We start from the raw sequence: 19,735 nt of genomic DNA on the forward strand, positions 1-19,735 counted from the left end.
TGTCATTTTATATTAGAGTAAAACGTTTTCTGGATAAACAAACAATATTCTCAGTTTACTCCCTCCTGCTTTTGAGGAGTAGAAGAAAGAGTAAGCCTAATAATATGAGACAAGAGAACAGTTTATGGAGCAGAGTAAATCTCATACCCGGAACAGCCGAATAAAACATTTCAGGGTAAAAAGAGCACACTTTTAGTACGAGAACAGGTGAAAAGAAACCACTTGCAGCTGCTAGCTTTTTTTATACCTTGAATATGCACTTGAGTAATATCCTCTGGTCGTTCCACCACCATAGGTTTTTTGAATATCTTCATGAGTTATCTAAATAAAAGAATACACTTGTGTAAGACATTAGTATAATAAATTGAATGCCTATATCTAATAAGTTCTCTTAACAGTAAACTAAATAGGGCAATGTTTTTTCTTTCCTAGTGTATTAACATTTGAGGTTAGGTTTTTACGCTGCAATTATAAAAGTAAAAAAATTCCAAAACTTAAGCCATAAAAAATAATCGGAAGTAGCGTAAAATTAAAAGATAACCTTAAATCTTAGTGTCAAAAAGATTGAATGGTAACAAAAGTCTCATATTGTAAAAAAGATACTTGTTTAGAGATTTTTAAGGTAGTATCTGGAAATTAAAAATGGACGAATAGAATAACTAAAGAATTTTTATGATGTAACAAACTAAAAGCTTCATTTAATTGCTAAAAAAGATTACAAAAATAACACAAGTTATATCTGTTCTATTTATGTAAAAGGTTAACAATACCAAGAGTTCCTGATTCAATTAAAAAATATTCAAGCTAATGCCAGGCTGATGTTAAATTACAAGTTAAGAATTAATAATGTTGAAAATACCTTAGAAACTTGAACGTCGTTAAAACAATACCACTCGTCGTGTTCAAATGACCTAAAATGATAAAAATTTATTTAATAAAAATTAAATAAAAAGGGCAAAATTATAGACAACACTAGGAATGCCTGTTAACATTTTCCTGCAATGCACACTTATGAAGATGGTAAACAGTTTGATTTTTAACTACTTACATATATGCAGTACAATAATTACCAGAGCGTAAGTTTTCTAAACCCATTCTAAACTGCTCAAGGTTATCTTAGGCATTCGAAGGATGTAAATCTACAAATTCATACTACAACTGAAATTTACTTAATATAAGCGTAGTAATGTCCACCATTTGCACTCCCAGAATGTACCATTATAGAGAAAAGCTCATAGAGATACGGACCAGTTGTGTCTGACGCTCTAAGCTCCTTAACAGAGACAACACAATGTCCTTTAGAAGTGCCAGGTTGCTCAATAACAATCCCCTCGTCATCATCCAATTTAGGGTTGGAACTATTTTCAGCAACTTTATTACTACAAGGAGAGCTTTCAAGTTTTGAATCACTATTAGATGATGCTGAAGTAGGATCTTCATTGTTTGGTTTTATTGTGGCATTATTTTTCATAAATTCTGACATATCGAGAACTTCAGGAAAAGTAACTCTAAAAGCAAAGAAAATTTTTAATAAAAATAACCAACAAAACTAATATTGCCCACTTTAGTTAAAAAATTGCCATAGTATATAGCTATGGCAATTTTTTAACTAACAAATTTTACAAACTATCTGATACCACGTTTATTGATGCACTTCGCAATTTGGAAGCAAAGTAAATGGAAATAGACTAATTGTACTTATGAAAAAAAACCAACTAGATATATTCAGCAAAAACAATTAAAATTAATTAAATTACTGGATAGATGCCATAATTTTGATAGTTTACTAACATTGAAAATTCTCTAGAAATTGTGCGAATAGAAAACGGAACAGATAACTGTGAGCCAAGTTTACACATGGGCAAAAGGTTGGTACTTTTAAGAACATGAATTACTTGTCATTCAATTTTATGCGATGCATGGTCATAGGATCAAAGTCAAACCTCTTTAGTTGCATGGTAAGTAAGTAAGGCAGTTTCAGAAATCTTAAACCTTTGTGTGCATCACATTTTTTGCCACATCTATCACAATGATATTGGTTTGATCCATCTAACATCTCTGGTGTCACAAATGCAGCAATAGCTTCTTCCTATTGGAGGAAAAAATTGTAATAAGGAAGTTATTTACTATTGTTCAGAAGGTGCTAAACAATACTAGTGGGCTTTCCTGCTTCTATTTAATAACGGTGTGCGAAGCATGCTCATGTCCCTTACCAAAAAATAAGCTGGTTTTATATTAAATTTTAGCTGGTTAGTTTAAAATAAAAAGGTTTTTGAAAGGTTTTAACTTGGCTTGACCTAGTTTGTTGATTTTGAATGTTTTAGCAATAGTTCTTTCTATAAATTATTTATGCTTGCCCAACTTGTTAGAGATGGGTCCCAACATGTCACGAAAACGTCATTTACTGGGGGAGTGAAGGATATTTTTTTTTGAACCTAGGGCAATGTTCAAGTTAGAGAGCTTCACGTCGTATTTGATTACCAAAAATTAATTAAAAGTAAGTCAGTCGATTATTTTACTTTTCTATTATTACATAATAATTAATACAATTTTTGTAGAAATCCCTCTCTTATATCACGATGAAGATAAACTAATGCCCAGATTTTGACCTTGTTGTCTAAGCCTAGGTCAAAACAAATGCAGTTGATAGTATTAAAAGCTATTAATCTAGTCTTCAAGAGTACTGGAGCTGTGTGCTAACAATTTTTTATTATCCTTGGTATTGTGATAATGAACTCGACAATTTCGAAGTAAGTTAACCCTTTTATAAATCTATATACATATAAAACGTTTTCAATAACCATGATGTTGGTAATTTTAGCCGAAAGAAGTGCGATAAAGCTAAAGCTATAAACATTGCCAGTAGAAATTTGGACCAAACAGCTAAAGATAGTGGCACAGATTTTCTAAAAAAATTCTATTACTAAACATCACGCTTGTGTAAATTCAACTGTTACAACAAGCATATTCATTAAAAGCAAAGTTGAAGGTTCATTCTACTGCATTCTAAATATGACGTTGCTGTTAAATCAAGTACGCAAACTGTGTTAGTTGAATCAGTTTTGTGAGGCTGTAAACCCGGAGATAGCGGATATTGTAAGCACGTTGGAGCTGTTCTCTGGTATATTTTAGATTGCAAATGCAAAGATAGAGCCTTTGTACGTGATGACCAAGTGTGTACAGAAAAGTCCCGAACATGGAGCGCAACAAAAACACAAGGGAGTCTATCTAAAATATCGTTTGACACACTCCTGGAAAATCCTGCGATACTCTTAAAGAAAGAGCTATCTGTCGCTAAAATTACAGTAGTGATTTAGAAATAAAAATGTTAAAATCAATAAGAAAATAAGCACTTTGATTAACATTTTTAATCTATTCAGGCTTTATCATTTACCCTAGGATTACTAAGCCTTAGCTAAGTTTTGAATAAATTCAATTTTACAAACCTTTATAGCACAAAAATTTACGAAGAACCTAATTTGTACATAAAAATATTGAATTTTGCCACTTAACATAATATTCAAAAAGTTAATCAAAAAGATTTCACTTGGTTATTTCTATAAAAATATCATACAACATATTTTTAGTCTGTTTTATTTAATTCATTACATTGTATACTATTTTATATTGTGTAAAAATATCGATACTTTGATGCTAAAAATTAGCCCAAGTTGTGGCTTTTTGAGCAGTTTGTTTTGTTCAATTAATAAAAAAATAACTTCTCGTTTAGTCTACTTATTATAACAGGCAAAAAATCGAAAAAACCCGCTAAGCCTTAAAAAGAATTTTAAGAATTTCGTCAAGCTTTAAACATTTTCTGGCAAACGCGGCTTATGACGTCGTTCATGACGCGTAGGGAACATGCTTTCCCTCACCCCACTTTCTTGCCCCCAGATTTTATAGAAAGAAATATTGGTACTAGCCTGGTAGGAACCTGAACTACGAAATACTTAGTAAACGAATCTAGTTTCGACTTGGGACTTAAACCGGTTTTTTAATGGAGTGTGGGTTCATCAGTTTTTTTTATTTCAACATGGTTATAAAATGGTTTTAAAGGTGTTTGTGGTATTTTGAAGGGGTTTTTACCTTGTGGTTTACGAAATTGGAATACTATGTTATTTCCTTTTCAGTTTGGCGTATATCAGGGTAGTTTACACCTGGTATTTTTGCAACCTCTTAACTATACATATTGCATGAATTTACTCATTTTTATGTATAAAGTAAAAAATAAGATTCTCCCAGAATACAATTTAAAGTGGTTCCAAGTCCCCCCCGCACAATCTACAACTAGGAGTAAGAAAAATGACTTCATAGTGGAAACCTGTAATTCTAGGTATCGGGATCTCAGTACCAAATTCAACGGAATTAGCCTCTGGAATAATCTCAAAACTGATATTAAAGAAACGAGGACGTTAACTTCTTTTAAAAAGCTCATAACTCAACACTTAACAGAACTTGGCCTATGACTTTCTACACTTAATATTTGACATTATGTATGTTCTGTATCTTTAAGTATTTTAATTGAATTATTTAATGTGTTGACCAGCCTCGGAAATAAGGTTTTATTTTAAACTGGTCCTTATGACCAGTGACCCCCTAGCTTATGAATTATTAAACTGGTCTTATATAAAATGTTCTAATGTCATTTATAAGCCTAAAAAAACCTATACTACATGTTTAGAAGTTAGATTATGTTGGTAACATTAACTTTACACGTATTCAAAATAGTTAACTTTATTTTATGAGTACCACAAGAATAGTACAATATAGTACTATCTCACCTAAGACTACTACCATAGCCTAGAAGACCCTCGTAATTTACCGTATTATCTCTCTTTCTCTAAGCCCCGTAACTCCAGAGTCCCCAGTCCGTTACCGCGTAGCCTACCGTACTTGGGGGAAAGCGAGACTAGAGGATTGAGGGTTTGAGGCTGGAGGGGGGTTAGACAGCTCGACTCGTTCGAGAGATGCGAGCGAATGGACTACATAAAACCTCGGCGTGCGGCTGCGGCGGTAGTAAGTGGAGTCGCTGTACATATAAATCCAGTTAATACGGAAATCAAAATTGATATAAACCTTAAATTAATAGGTCATCTCCTATTATTTGGAATTATGAAACTGGTCACCTTCTGTTTTTCTGTTATTATTTCGAATTAATAAACTGGACACGGTGACCATTGACCCCCCAAATTTTGAATAAATAAACTGTTCTGAGCAATTAATTAACTGGTCTTTGACCACTGTTATTTCCAAGGCTGGTGTGGACCCTCTTGTAAATAAGTCTTTTGACTTAATAGGTTATCCCTAATAAAGCGTTTATTTATTTATTTATTTATGTAATATTACATATGTATATGGTACATGTACTAAATTAATTTCTACTTGGTTAAGAGATTCTGAGGTTATATTAAATGCCAATTTAATTAGTTTCTATGTCAAACTAGAGGTTTTAAGCTTATATTAAATGCCAATTTGATTGAAATTACTTATATTAAATGCCAATTTGATTGAAATTAAAGTTTAGCTTTATTGTTTCTTATAACGTCTTTATGCATGCATATTACAAAATAGCTGCCAAATTAGTTGGCTTCAATTAAATTGGCCGGTTCTACAAGAAACACATGCTAGGTGGCACATTAAATAAAATATGTGCTTTATTTAACCTAGCATGTGTTGTGCCTATTTTTAAACAGAAGAAAGCCCCATAAGTATTTTGTAGCACTATCTACAGAATAGTCTGAGTAACAATCTTCCTCATTCCCGATTATTCTGTCTTTATTGATAAAATATATACTTACAACACTTCCATAGGCTTCACTGGAGCCCCACGGTCTAACAACAAGGGGTATATCCAAAAAAGTGTCATCCCTTGAACTTTCGTTTCCACACTAGGTAAAACAAAATAACAAAAATAAACCGCAATGTCAAACAATTGGCCTCCATGGGCCAACTCGACTTTTTATGTAACTATTAAGAAAAAAAGCTAGCCAGCTAATAATATTGAGAAGCAAAAATCATTTACAATAGGTATAAAAGAAACTTGGTTAAATTCTAGTGAAACCTGGACTAAGCTACTTTACAGGTTTAATAAAAAATTTACAAAGTTTCTATTAATCCAAAATTTATTTACTCAGAATGTAAACCTGTAAAATTTTAAATGTTAAATAAATTTATTTAACAAACCAAAGAAACACATACCTCTAGGCACTTAACATAGTCTTTGAGTTTTCCTTCATAAAGACGACTAATTAAATCTGCTTGGTCAGTGTTTTTAAATTTACGTTCTAATGCATCAAACATTACTCGACATAATTCTTGAACATCATGTTGCTGCCAAGCTAAAATAAATTGGCAAATCAAAATTCACTTATAAGGTGGGCTTCCCATTGAGAAGGCAAAACTAAGTCAAATATGTCACAACTTAAATAAAAATAACCCCAAAAATTTTTTTCCTTATTTAAAAATAACTAAAAATTGAGGTATAATAGTGTGGTAGATATTTTGTAAATATAAATATTTTCAAGTCAGTTGTGAAGAACACGTCTTTTTCTGCTCAGTAAATTGAAACCTTCAAGATGGCAAAATTTTCAATGCAAGAACATATTAATAAATAAAATTAAAAAAAATTATTTAAATGTAAGCGCTTTAGTGGTCGCAGTTCTTGAGATATGGCATGCCACCAAATTTGTAAATATGCAATTATTGTGAGGATGGTATGTTAAGTCTAAATGACCCTACAGATATAAGACCACATACAAACCTTCACTGCTGTCCCAACCGAAACTTTTCGTAAGCTCTGTTGTTCCAACAGCAGCCTTGTTACTTATTTGAAGGTGTAAGAAAAGCCTTTGTAATTGATATGGTATACTTTTGTTTTCCGATTCTGAGCCATCAAATTCCCACCTTAAGAAATGAAAAAACACAATATGAACACAGCATGCAGCATCATCATATTAGTTCTATAACCAGCTAAGTTCAGGTTTGGCCTGCTGCCAGTACCTTGTTTAAAACTTTTTTTAAAACCATAAAGCTATTTAATTGTAATACCATAATTCATAAGTCAAGTCTCAAAATTAAATTTTTTAACCACAATAAACTCCCTAACAGCCAAATTATAATCATATTGCATTTTTGGCAGTTTTTGTGCTAAGAACCTTCATTTTGAAAGGAAAAAAAATTATGGCCCTTTTGAAATTTGTTACTCTTATTGTTTACCCTTACCAAAAATAAGTTGGTTTTTAGTTGGTATTTAGTTGGTATTCACATTTAAGTTGATATTTAGTTGGTTTTAAGCATATTTCAGTAAACTAGTTAAGTTGGTTTTAAGTGGGTGGGAAAATGCCTTTTTCTTTAAGTTGGTATTTAGTTGGATTTTAGTGGTCAGAAAATTAAATATTATTTTTTAAGTGGTCTTTATTAAGTAACATTTTAAGTAAGTTTTTAGTTGGTTTTAAGTTGGTGTTAAGTAGGTTTTTAGTTGGTATTTAGTTGGTATTTGTCTCAAATACAAACTTAAAACCAACTTAAATAGTTCTTAGACCACTTATATTTTGGTAAGGGTAATTATTTTCTGAACACTAAGGGGATCAAAATTTACCACAACAACATGGTAGGAAATTATGAAAATCTTGCTTCTTTTTATGGTCAGAGTAAGGAAAGTTTCCTATACTTAAATATTTAACCTGAAATTGTAGGTTGGCTGAAATGCTCGAGATAAAATTTCGTTTGTAGCTCTATGATTGTCAAGGTTACTAGGTATACCTGAATCAGGGCTCTGCGGGACAGTAAATGTTTGTGGAGAAATGGCAAGAAGAAAAAAGCCAAATACATTAGAATTTGCCTTTTTACATCTCATCAAATTTTTTCAAAATAATTCTTAACGTCCCATATAATATTTTGTGTTCTTCCAATATATCAAGGATAGTGAATTCCAGTAGAGTAAGCTTTCAGCTGCTACAATAAAAATAAATATTTTTTAATAAGAATACTGACGATGTGAGTGCACTGTGTGGACTGCCTTTTAACAATTACAGAAATTTTATTATAAGCTGAAGGTCTTACACAATTAAAATCTACACTCTTTCTACTGGCTTTGTTCGGTTTTGTTGAAAATTTATAACAATTAGATAGACTCAATGAGAAGTAGCTCTTTTTTCAATAGATGACGCTAGCATCAAAATCAAAAAGGCGGTACTTATAGGTACCCCTATCGTTGATTGGATCGTTTGTAAATTGGTCAATAACATACACTAGAGCAATTATAAACAATTTTTTTACACAGGATACATAATTTTGGTTAAACTCCACAAAATAGAGCATAAGTTGTCTAACTATAATAATTGCTCTCTTATAATTTGGCTATTTTTAATTTTAGCCTCCTTTGCCATAAATAGATGGCAGCACACTCTCCAATAAAGTCGCGTTTTTCGAAGAATTGGATGGATTCATGGCCCCTCTCTAATAATAGGGGCCTTTTCATAATACAGGTGGCAATGCTAGAGCCATCACTTGCTTTAATGCCTTGGTTATTAGCCTAGTTGATTATTATTATTTTATTATTATTGCCATTAAATCAAGTGGCCGTACACTAACTATAGCAGGCACTATTGTTATTAATAGGCTTTCAAAAGAAGTGGCCTTTAATTACCACTTGGTCAGCGAAGTCAGTGTAGAAGGGAAAAGCATTTCATAAAGATTGCAATTCTACATCGCAGCCATTAATTTTTACTATTTTATATTCTATATTTTTATTTTGCTACTATCGTACCACTGTTTTTGAAATAAAAAAATACTATACATTATTACATAATTTGTGAGAGGGCTACAATCAGGGCAAAAAAATTACTCACAAAAGCGGTATGGCATCATCTTTTTTTCTTCAAAATATCGTAAGAAGCTGTTCACAAATTACGATAAATGTTTCTCCCTCATCTCCCTCGTAATGAATAGTAACAACTAAAATGACTCCTACCCCTAAATTCCCTTACCAAAAAATAAGTGGTCTTGTAACTTTTTAAGTTGGTTTTAAGTTGGTTTTAAGTTGGTATTTGGAACAAATGCCAACTAAATACCAACTAAAAACCTACTTAAAAACAACTTTACACCAACTAAAAGACCTCTTAATAAAGACCACTTAAAGCCAACTTATAACCTACTTAAAAATTATAAGTAATTATCTGACCACTAAAAACCAACTTAAAACCAACTTGAAAAATGAGTATTTTCCAGCCAACTAAATACCAACTTAAAACCAACTTAAATGTGAAAACCAACTAAATACCAACTAAAAACCAACTTATTTTTTGGTAAGGGTTACAAACACTCAAATCCCCTTCAATTTTAATAGCAACATAAACCCTAAAATTAAGCCTATTTATTTTTTGTTTTACCTGTTATAAATAAGGAAAACAAGTATTGAAATGTACTTTAAAATATTTGATGATTTAGATTACATTATAAAATGTTATGGGACTTAAAATTTCAGCAACCCCCCCCCCCCCTGTAACATTTTGTAACAAACTTCCATCCCCCTTAATTGTCGTAAGTATATTTGTTTTCAATTTTTTTGCGACAAGATTTAACTGAGCAAGAGCCTAAAACCATTCAGCTCTAGGAAAACCATGAAGGAATTGTACTAGATGCATATGAATGGAACCAACGAGTCACCAAACCACAATTACGTACAATTTTTGATTAAATTTCTACTCAAGAATAAAAGTCATAATTATACATAAAAATAATAGAAAAATTATTACCTGTAAAGAGCATTTCTGAATTCAGGTGTCATATACAAAGTTTGAAGTAAGCTATTTAAATAGCAGGTCATTGCCTGGTTCACCAAACCCACAAAACCTATAAAAATAATTCATATAGTTATTAAATTAATACTGCTATCCACAACCCATAATGGTAAATAAAATATAGAAAAGTGTCAGATTCAATTCCAATTCTAAAGATTTGCTGAATAATTAATTGCCCAGGGTTGGCAAAATCCTTGTTTTTTTTAAAAAGAACAAAAACAATGTTTTTTATTGTTTTAAACAAGATTCATTGTTTTAAACTGTTTTTAAAGCGAACAATAAAAAACACATAATAAACAATAAAAAACTATGTTTAAAACAGGTTTTAAACTAATAATTATACTTATGAATCACGAGTAAACTTATTTAAAGAAATATTACGTATCATTAAACGTATTATCATAAGTGGCATAATTACCCTAAGTGTGTCAATAAGATGAATTTTTCCATGATACCTTGTTTGACGTAAATGATGTCATTTTTTCCAGTGACGAAATTTACGTTATGTGTTTGCGAAGCGGCGTCTGCGGCGCAAGCATTAAAAATACCATATAGAGTACTTGAACGGAATTCGCGAGTCCTACGTTTCTTTGGTCTGTTTAGAACAAGCTCAAATTGAAGATTTTCTGTGGGAAAGGCTCCTATTGGCACACTTAGGGTAATTATGCCACTTATGGTATTATAAATAAACTCACAGGGAGAAGAACCAATGAGTACACGCTTATTTAAACGAGCCAAGAATTTCGCTAAGCGTTGTTGACCAACCATTGACGGCCTTAGGGTTTTCGATGCCCCATGCAAATACTACCTAACCCGTAGTAGGGTTTTTAATATAGCTATCATCCTGGAATTTTCGGTCGAATAGTACTAAGAAAAGGGAAAATAGCTAGTTATCCACACATGGTTTTTAGTTTTGGTTTATTGAAATGTGCACGTCTGCAGTCATAAATCATCACAAATAAACAATGTTACATAAAATAAAATTTTAGGTACCTCTATAATCTTAAAACTTCCATCGCGTCATAAAATTTCTAAAAAATCGAGAAAGGGGACCGAAATCCCTTGATTTTTATCTTGGAGTGCCGCCTAGTCGGTTTTAGCCCGATCTGTCCAGACCGGCCGTGTTTCTTGTTACTTAAAGCCCGGCACAACCCGACTAAACAGCAACCCTACTTTTATCTCGTGCATAGGTAGTGTCCCAAATAGATGTATATTGGCAGCTATATAAATTCTATTCAAACAAAAAGACAAAATTCAATGTGCTCGTAGGATTTTTGCACTGGTTGGAAATTTATGAAATCATATCGAGCCTTTTCAGTCGCTCTTTTCAGAGAATCTTAAAATCAAACTACCCGTTATAAATACAATTTACGTTTCTTAGAGCCTTGGAATGGTTTTTTCTACCTTTTCCCTCATATTGAATAACGAAAATCTTACAAAAAAACAATGAAAATTTACGTTATAAAAAACATGTTTAAAACAGATAGTTTAAAACGTTTAAAACAAATTGGTGTTTGTTTAAAATATTTGTTTTAAACGTGTTTTAAACACTTGTTTTAAACCTTTTATTTAAAACTTGCCAACCCTGTAATTGCCTTCGTAATTATAAAGGCTAATGCATGGGAAATTTCTTCAATTCATTCTTGGCATTTGAGTTTGGCAATTATGGCCACTAGATTATCTCGTACTTCGACCCCAAAGGCCGAGAACAGAAATTCCATTTTCTCGTCGGGGAATTTGAACCCCCAAACTCCTCAACTACTTTTTTTAAGGCTCCGGCTGTTCTTGAATAGAACATACGAATGAAACATCAACACTCGAGCTGCCCAAGCGGTTCATAGTTAATGTCTTATGTCACTTTTATTATTAGATCCAGATCAAGGAGCCACGTTTTGTAAATCAGAAACAAAGTAACAAATAATAGATTTTACAAAATAATACGGTATTAACTCATAGAAGTTTGTTTTGACATATTTCCCCGAGTGGCTTCTAGGTATAGACAAAAATAAAAAGGCACGATTATAACGTTTAATATTATTAATATTAAATAATTCTGAGCGACTAGATGGAATTTGAAATATAGTTTAGTCCTAATTTAGTCATTTTATTGCAAACCTTTTGACAGAAAATAATTTTTGACTAAATCATCTATTTAAAACAACTGGAAAACTTGTTTACTACATTACGCAGTAAGAAACAACATATGCCTAATGTAAAGGGCCACAGAATCACTTGAAAAATTTTACCCTAATTACAGGTAAGATCTTCTCGCTTTCATCACGATGACCAATCATAATTTGGCATTTAAGTTTCCTGCCCAATTTCAAGAAACTTTTGAAATTTGAATGATTCTATTGCCCTTTAAGAGCAACTTATTATGGTTATTGAAAATTTATGACATTATATATAGATTAAATTTAAAAACAATACCAAATTCCTGTTGTGAATTATCACTGCTTGCACCAGACGAATCTCCGGAGTTGTAAGGGAGAGGGATTGCGGGTAACATACTACCCCCTCCCCCTTCATTCGCTGGTTCAGCAGATGACTGACTAGTAACATCTTCAACCCATGCCAAACAATTTGATTGACTGTATCTCTATTAAAGAACAATATTGTATATTAGTAAATGTGCCAATGAAAAATTGCCCAACCAATACAGGTACCAAAATTAACATCCCTGTAAGATCTGGACTATATCTTATTTAAACGAAGATTGTATACTATTTTAATAGTTATTCCTTTAATAAAAAATATGATTTTAAAACAAAATGTATTCTAAAAAAGGAATAAAAAACAGGTTCTGTAACAATTCCAATTCAATGCAAACCTAAACGAACTAAATTATGAAATAGTAATTACATTAAATTTACATTATAAAGGGTGTTTCAGAAATGGTGGTAGGACTGAAAAGTTTGCCAGTCCGGAAATGTTCAGTGACAATTTTTCCTACTGGCCACTGTTACGAAACAATTAATGTACGAATGCCCAATTATAAATTTAACATAACCCAAATGTAGATAACGTGTCATAATGCAGTAATAACTTTCATTTTTATACAAAATATTTCAATTGCCTCATTTTAAAATAGAATTTTACTGAAATATATGCTCATGCGTTTATTTTATTAGGCTTAATAACGCTGGTATTTTCAGGCTTCATGTACGTCAGCAGATGATATGTGACTTTTAATGCAAAAGTTAAGCCATAAACTGCTATTTGAGGGGGAAAAAATGTTTTTAATTTTTGTTTTAAATCTACAATTATGACAATAGATAACTAAAAATAAATTACATGGAAAAAATCAAGTTATAATTAAAAAGTCCAACACAAAGATCAAATAAAATTTAGAACGAATTAACATTTATTTGGCTTAGAACTAACTTAAGTCATAACACACTTTAAAATACCTATTACAATAACCGAATGATGGTGATGTCAACAAAGTTAATGTTTAATAAGTAAGCAAGGGGCTAAAGAAATTGTTTAAAATGAACTCCTGAATGTTCCAGGAATAATTTTGAACAGAGTATTATTGCAGAGTCAGAAACAATTGCAGCTCCATTTGCTCAGACAACATTAAAGGCAACAGCGAAGTGGTGTAAGGTCAGGGGTTCTGGCTGACCATGTTGTCGGTCCTGTTCTACACTTGACAGTCAAAGTTTGGTGGTGCACCATTGTACTAAAACCAGAGCTGTATTAGATTGTACAGCGGAAAGTAGTTCAACAAATCTTGGACTTTGTGCAGCAAAAAGTTCACGTAGTGCCCCTACCAAAAAATAAGTTGGTTTTTAGTTGGTATTCACATTTAAGTTGATATTAAGTTGGTTTTTAGTGGTCAAAAAATTACATATTTTTTAAGTTGGCTTTAAATGGTCTTTATTAAGTAACATTTTAAGTAAGTTTTAAGTTGGCTTTAAGTGGTCTTTATTAAGAAACATTTTAAGTAAGTTTTTAGAAGGTTTTAAGTTGGTGTTAAGTTGTTTTTAAGTAGGTTTTTAGTTGGTATTTGTCTCAAATACAAACTTAAAACCAACTTAAATATTTCTTAGACCACTTATTTTTTGGTAAGGGATGGGTCCAAATTCAAAACAAGGAGGAAGAACATAAGGACCAAGAAGAGTGTTGCCTAACATGCCTGCCCAAACATTTACTCTCCATTTCTCTATAAAACGTCCGTTTCAAATAACATGCGGGTTTTCTTGAGCCCATGCAGGTTATATAAGTTGAGGATGCTCCTCCTAGTAAACTGTACCACTTCAGACCAAGGAATGCGTCGATGGAAAGAATCATCCACTTAATGCTGCTCTTGAAGAATACCCCACTGAGGAAAGTCCTGGGGTCGCAATTTCTTAACGATTTAGTAGTGGAATGGAGGCTGCAAATCTTCGTTATAGGTATGCCAAACCACCGTACGTGGAATGTTCAACAATCTACCAACACATCATGTGCTGAGAGTGGGATCATAAGCTACCATGTCCAAAATTTGTTTATCCACTTCTGCTGGTCATCTTTGGGGCCAAACCCAACAGTGACGCTTCTTTTGTCCCATAATCTGGCCTGGATTCTAGAAATTACTCAGTAGCCCGAGTGGCACTTTTTTCGTATAAAATTGGCGTAACGACACGATGCAGCTTCAAAATTTTCTTCACAATAGCCTAAGGCTATATTTGTGGAATAAAATGCCATTACTTATAGATAATCATAAAGCAAAAATACAAGCCCAATTAAGAATAATAAAAGAAAATTGCATCTGGTGTCATGGTAGCCAAAACGCGTCAGCACGCTTCAATAAAATTCAATTGCAAAAGGAGGCATACGTTAATTTTTTTAAACAAAATTTATTCTTGCATGATATGTTTGCTTTGAATTATACGTTACCTCAATTGATGATCTTATTTGTTTTACATTAAATGAATAAGGGGGCATTTGTACATCAATTGTTTCGTAAATCTGAAACAGCAGCCAAAATGTAATCGAACATTTTTGATTAAAAATCACCTCTAAAACTGTAGACGTTTCGATCCTATCACCATTTTTGAAACACCCTGTATTAAATTTTGGTTCATCATTCTTTTCTAAAACTCAATAAATTTCAACCCTGTACCAAGGATAAGACATACAATAAGTAAATTTCCCTTAACAAAAGAAGCGTATATACTCAATTGGGATTAATTGAGAGATCATCTTATTGAATCATCTTACAACATAAAACAATCATTTAAACAACTTTACATTAATTTTATAAAAACCAACCAAAATAATCTCAGGGTTGAGGATGAGCTACCAGCGAAAAAAACCAGGCAAGGTCAGGGTTAGAAGTCTTTAATATTAGCAAAATGTGTGAAAACTGCTTGCGTTTCGATATTGTAGCATGATACTTATAAATAATGAAAGAAAAAATATTATGAAACAAGAGGTTTATACTACAACCACGTGATTTATAAAAATATTCCGGCGCCAGAGGACATGCAGGATTCAGAGGGAATTAATGTTTTACATTTTGTACTTCCAACATTTTTCAGCCATTTGCTATAACTCAATCCTATTGACCATGATTTCAGCATACCCATTGCAAAGAATAAATGATTTGATTTTAATTTAATCTTGTTTACTATGCAATTTCAATCACCAAAATCATGCTAAAATTCAATTTCTTTTAAACGAATCTATTTTTATACTATTAATTTAAACAGGGTTGCCACAGTGTTTTCTCAATCTAATTCCCTGACTTCTCCATCTAAGGAGATTTTCCTTGACTTATTTTGGGCCAAGATTTTGTATTTTTTAACCTATATTTTAGTTAAAGTTTCCTATTTGCAACTGAAATAAAATTCCATGACATTTCCCTGATTTTTAGACTAATTTTTAAAATTCCCTGACTTCTCCCTGATTTTTATACCCATATTCAAATTCCCTGACTTTTCCAGGAATTCCAGGTTTTCCAGGTACCGTGGCAACCCTGTTAAATGTTATTGTTATTAATTATAGTGTCCTTTTTTTATCAAACATCTCAACTTATAGAATGGTTAATCTGTTTATAACCTATTTAAAATCAGAATCACTCTGAATGAGTTCGGTACTAAATGTAGAATAGACTTCCAATGTAGGCCTAATGCCAAAAAATTTAAGTATTTGAGTATTGGGCAGAAGCCAATGCTATATATACTTGAATGAATAAGGGTGAGTATACCACCAATATGTGAGAAATATAGAACCACAGTTCAGTGACAGCTAACATATACCACATGCTACAAACAAACAACTACGAATAACATAGCACTAGAAGTTTTGAAATCAACAGTATTTGCACACATGAAAACAAATATTGAGATACTTGCATATTTTAAACGCAAAATTTGTCAGAAGATTTATAAGGGAGTTATTAATATCTCGTTTAAAAAAGGAAACTTTGTAAAATATTTTAGCCTATAATTTAGAGACATCTGGCTTGAGTCCTGGTAAAATATTTTTGGGCCAATGACAACTTATATGGCTTATTACATTTTTATGATAATGGTGCAACACTGATTTAAATTGGAAAAGTTACGACCCATTAAACTAACACGGTTCTCATAACTATCACAATAAGATACTCAAAATGTATCCCCATAATTATGGGATCAGGTACTGATGTTCATTTATTTAGACAGGTTTTGAATGGTCTTTTGGTATAATGTCTTTGAAAACAAAGTGTTTCAGTATTAATTTTTTTTTATTTTGGTGGGTTAGTCATAATGAAATTTTTTAAATAAATATTAAACATACTTATTTTCTTTTATTTTAAAATGAGAACTGTTAATTTGACCTGGACTTTGTTGAGGTGGTAAACTTTCAAGTTGGTTTTAGAAAAAAATCACAAAAGATAATATTTTTTTTCCCCAGTGGCATAAATGAAACCACTGCATAATGCAAAATGTGGGGGCCATAAAACCTTTGTAAGAGTTTTTTTGGGGGGGGGGGATAATAGCTACACTAGTGGTTCCCCCAAAAATTAAATTGTAGCTAATTACGAATGTAATAGAATACACAAAATTGTACAAAAAAAGTCTTCACCCATTACATTGAGCAACAACAAAACAAATTTTTGCACATGGGCCAATGGGGCTAATTCTATTTTTGAAGTTTAAAGTATGACTTTTCAATAGAAAACATCCAACATTGGCATTCTACCATTCTCAATATGCATATAATAGACCCAGTCCCTGGCTCGACCCAGTTTTTTTATCTCTCAGTCACAGGCAAAAATCTTGCCCATACGATCCCTAGCACTATATGAAAAAATGTGTACTACACTAGTAATGCTTAAAGTACACTCTTTAATAAGCGTAGAAATTAGGGATGCACCGATATGAGTACAGCCGATATATCGGCTATTAAGGGCTGATAATATCGGCGGTAATAATAATGGACGATATATCAGCCTATTTTAACAAAGTTATATATCCTAACAGTAGTGTATATGATAAAATCATTGTAAAAGATGGTTCAGTACACTGTCATACCATTTTATTCTAATTTTTCATGAAAAAAGTTTGCAAGAGCATATCAGAATATGTTTCTGTCCATTTTATGTGATACATTTTCTATCACAAATTGAATATCTTTGTTTTTTATTTGATTAAACTCGTAATCCCCAGTCTAAAAAAAGGTATGATCTAGCTTCTGAAATCTGGCGTGTGTGGCGCGGTTAATCAAATATAATATTATCAATAGTTAATCGAGTATTTTCCTATTTTTAAATGTTCTTCTGAAAATATTTTTCTAATACCGATATCAGCCAATATCGGCTTCGCTAAAGCCGATATTGATATTAGAAAAATAGGCCGATACATTGGTGCATACCTAGTAGAAATGTTTTGGCCAATTGAGTAATTTAATCTATTCTATTTTATTCCTAGAATATGCGTTGATTGAACACGAGACAACTCTGTAATTTTAGAGGAAAAATTGGACATTTGCAGTTGATTGATAGGATTTTACAGCAATATTTTGGAAAATAAAAGAAAATGTAGAATTTTTTAAATATATTAATGAAGTAGAATCATATGGTTTTATAGGAAATTTTTTTGTAGAAAAAAGACAATAGGAATGTATATAGAAAAATCATAAAATATAGAACTTAATTATAATTAAGTTTAACAGTTATAAATAAAGGGGAAAACTGAAATGGAAACCATTTCTACATTTGACTACCATTTTTATTTTTTGGATATTTTAATTGAACTTATGGTACGAGTACTAAAATTCTATATGATTTTTGCTTGAACTTGTTGAGGTTAACGGCAATAGTTAGTGTAGGGAGCTGTTGGCTCGCGTGGTTTGCAGGGCTTACCACCACCCTCCTACGCATTATGACCCGGCCACCTGAATTAAAAGGCTTTAAAAGTCGCTCGATGACTTAGGCCTAAGGTGGTGCCTTGGGTATTAGCCTAGCTGATTATTATTATTATTATTATTATCAAACATACCATATCTTTGGATTTCATTTTTGTTAATTACTTCCTTGAATATGATCTGAAGTGTCCATTAATAGAGTTACTTTAATTCTGAGACAAAACCTATTAAAAAGAACATTTATTAACATTTGATTAATAGAAAGAAGTTAACTTAAGCTAATTTCAATAAGCTATGTCATGAAATGAGCTGATTAAAAAATATCAGACAAAATATCATTAACGCCTAAAACTTCGTTTCAAAAACTTTCAAAAACAACCGAAGATTTTAGCAATGACAAAACATATGTGAAGCAAAACATGTTATAAAAACTGAGCTGGGCAAGAGTTTCGAAGAGTCCTATGTTATAGAAACTGACCCAAGAGCTAGTTTTGAAAGTAGTTTTTCTCAATGGTGAGACAAAGTTAACGGAGGGTGAAAGGGATCTATAGAAAATGAGGTATATGTGGCAAAAGATAGGTGAGCTATGATAATAAATTTTGGAAACCAAATTTGACATTTAAAATGTGATAATAGTAGTATAAGTTGTGTTTTCTTTTTACATCAACAATGTTAGAAACGTCCCTTTAAAAAACTGTAGTTCTGACGAAAAACTAGTTCATTTTATTGAGTCAGAACTGCACCAGTGAATTAATTGGGATAATCATAGCTTTAAATAAAGCTTATAGTACTGAAAAGGAATAGTAAAACAATGGTACAAAAGTACTTCCTTCTTGCAATCCTCATGGTCTAAATAGGGTTCTACAATACAACTGGACAGGAAAACTATAGGTTCTTAACATACCTTAAGATGATAAAAATAAACCAAAGATTTTCGATACGTTTAAAAAATCTTACCTTATAGAACATGATAATTAGGATTTGATAAATAAATACCACTTCAATAATAAAAGCAAAAGCGCAGAGATAAGAAGAAATTATTTAACTTAAACCACGTTTTTTGTCAAAAAACCAGGATCCAATGGCTTCAAGCCAGACGAGGTGGATTTATTTGCAATTGGCAAAATAGACTCCAGAGACAGGCCTGTACATAAGTCAACGCCATTGACGTTATTATAGCATATAAAAAAAATCCAAGCGTCGACTATAACTTTTAAGGACGGATTGATATTCTTAGATTGGACAATAATTTTTCTACTTATTCGTCTTTCTCATAGTTGAAAATTAGGGTCAAGATACATCAATGCTACAGTCGTGACGGATGTATGACAACCACCCAGCAGGAAGATTCAGGTGGGTACCATTAGAAAACGAGATTCTATACTTTTAAGGGACGGCTATCGAACAGTTCTCTGTAGTTCAAAAGTATCTTGGTTTATTCTAAACCGACGTGGAATTTATAGGTGTCTCTGGTCTCAAACCAGCCTTATTTGTTCAATGAACTATAGGTCTCTGGCAAAATGGCTAAGGTATAGAGCTCTGACCATAGAAATCTCATAGGTAACTAGAATGCTGCCGCCTACGGCCGAGCTTGACGC

The 19,735-nt window shown here is 32.1% G+C and overlaps 1 protein-coding gene across 2 annotated transcripts in view; it reads right to left on the reverse strand.

Annotated features, from left to right (window-relative positions):
* LOC149959841 (ubiquitin carboxyl-terminal hydrolase 47-like) overlaps window positions 1–19,512 on the reverse strand; it is a 34,610-nt gene extending 15,098 nt beyond the window's left edge. The window contains exons 1-11 of one of the 2 annotated variants that reach the window (XM_090166546.1): window positions 19,095–19,512; window positions 18,272–18,361; window positions 12,231–12,399; window positions 9,756–9,852; window positions 6,761–6,903; window positions 6,199–6,338; window positions 5,799–5,888; window positions 1,896–2,089; window positions 1,170–1,508; window positions 860–911; window positions 248–321 (exon numbers count right to left, since the gene is read on the reverse strand). In XM_090166546.1, coding sequence (XP_090022672.1) covers window positions 248–321; window positions 860–911; window positions 1,170–1,508; window positions 1,896–2,089; window positions 5,799–5,888; window positions 6,199–6,338; window positions 6,761–6,903; window positions 9,756–9,852; window positions 12,231–12,399; window positions 18,272–18,289 — 1,316 coding nt within the window. In that variant the 5' untranslated portion in view covers window positions 18,290–18,361; window positions 19,095–19,512. The remainder of the gene's footprint in view (window positions 1–247; window positions 322–859; window positions 912–1,169; window positions 1,509–1,895; window positions 2,090–5,798; window positions 5,889–6,198; window positions 6,339–6,760; window positions 6,904–9,755; window positions 9,853–12,230; window positions 12,400–18,271; window positions 18,362–19,094) is intronic. The other variant, XM_090166545.1, reaches the window with a different exon arrangement.
* Window positions 19,513–19,735: the final 223 nt, after the last annotated feature.

Source organism: Leiobunum rupestre, chromosome 2, assembly GCF_980474605.1.
Source record: "Leiobunum rupestre chromosome 2, qqLeiRupe1.1.hap1, whole genome shotgun sequence".
Classification (NCBI taxonomy): Eukaryota; Metazoa; Arthropoda; class Arachnida; order Opiliones; family Sclerosomatidae; genus Leiobunum; species Leiobunum rupestre.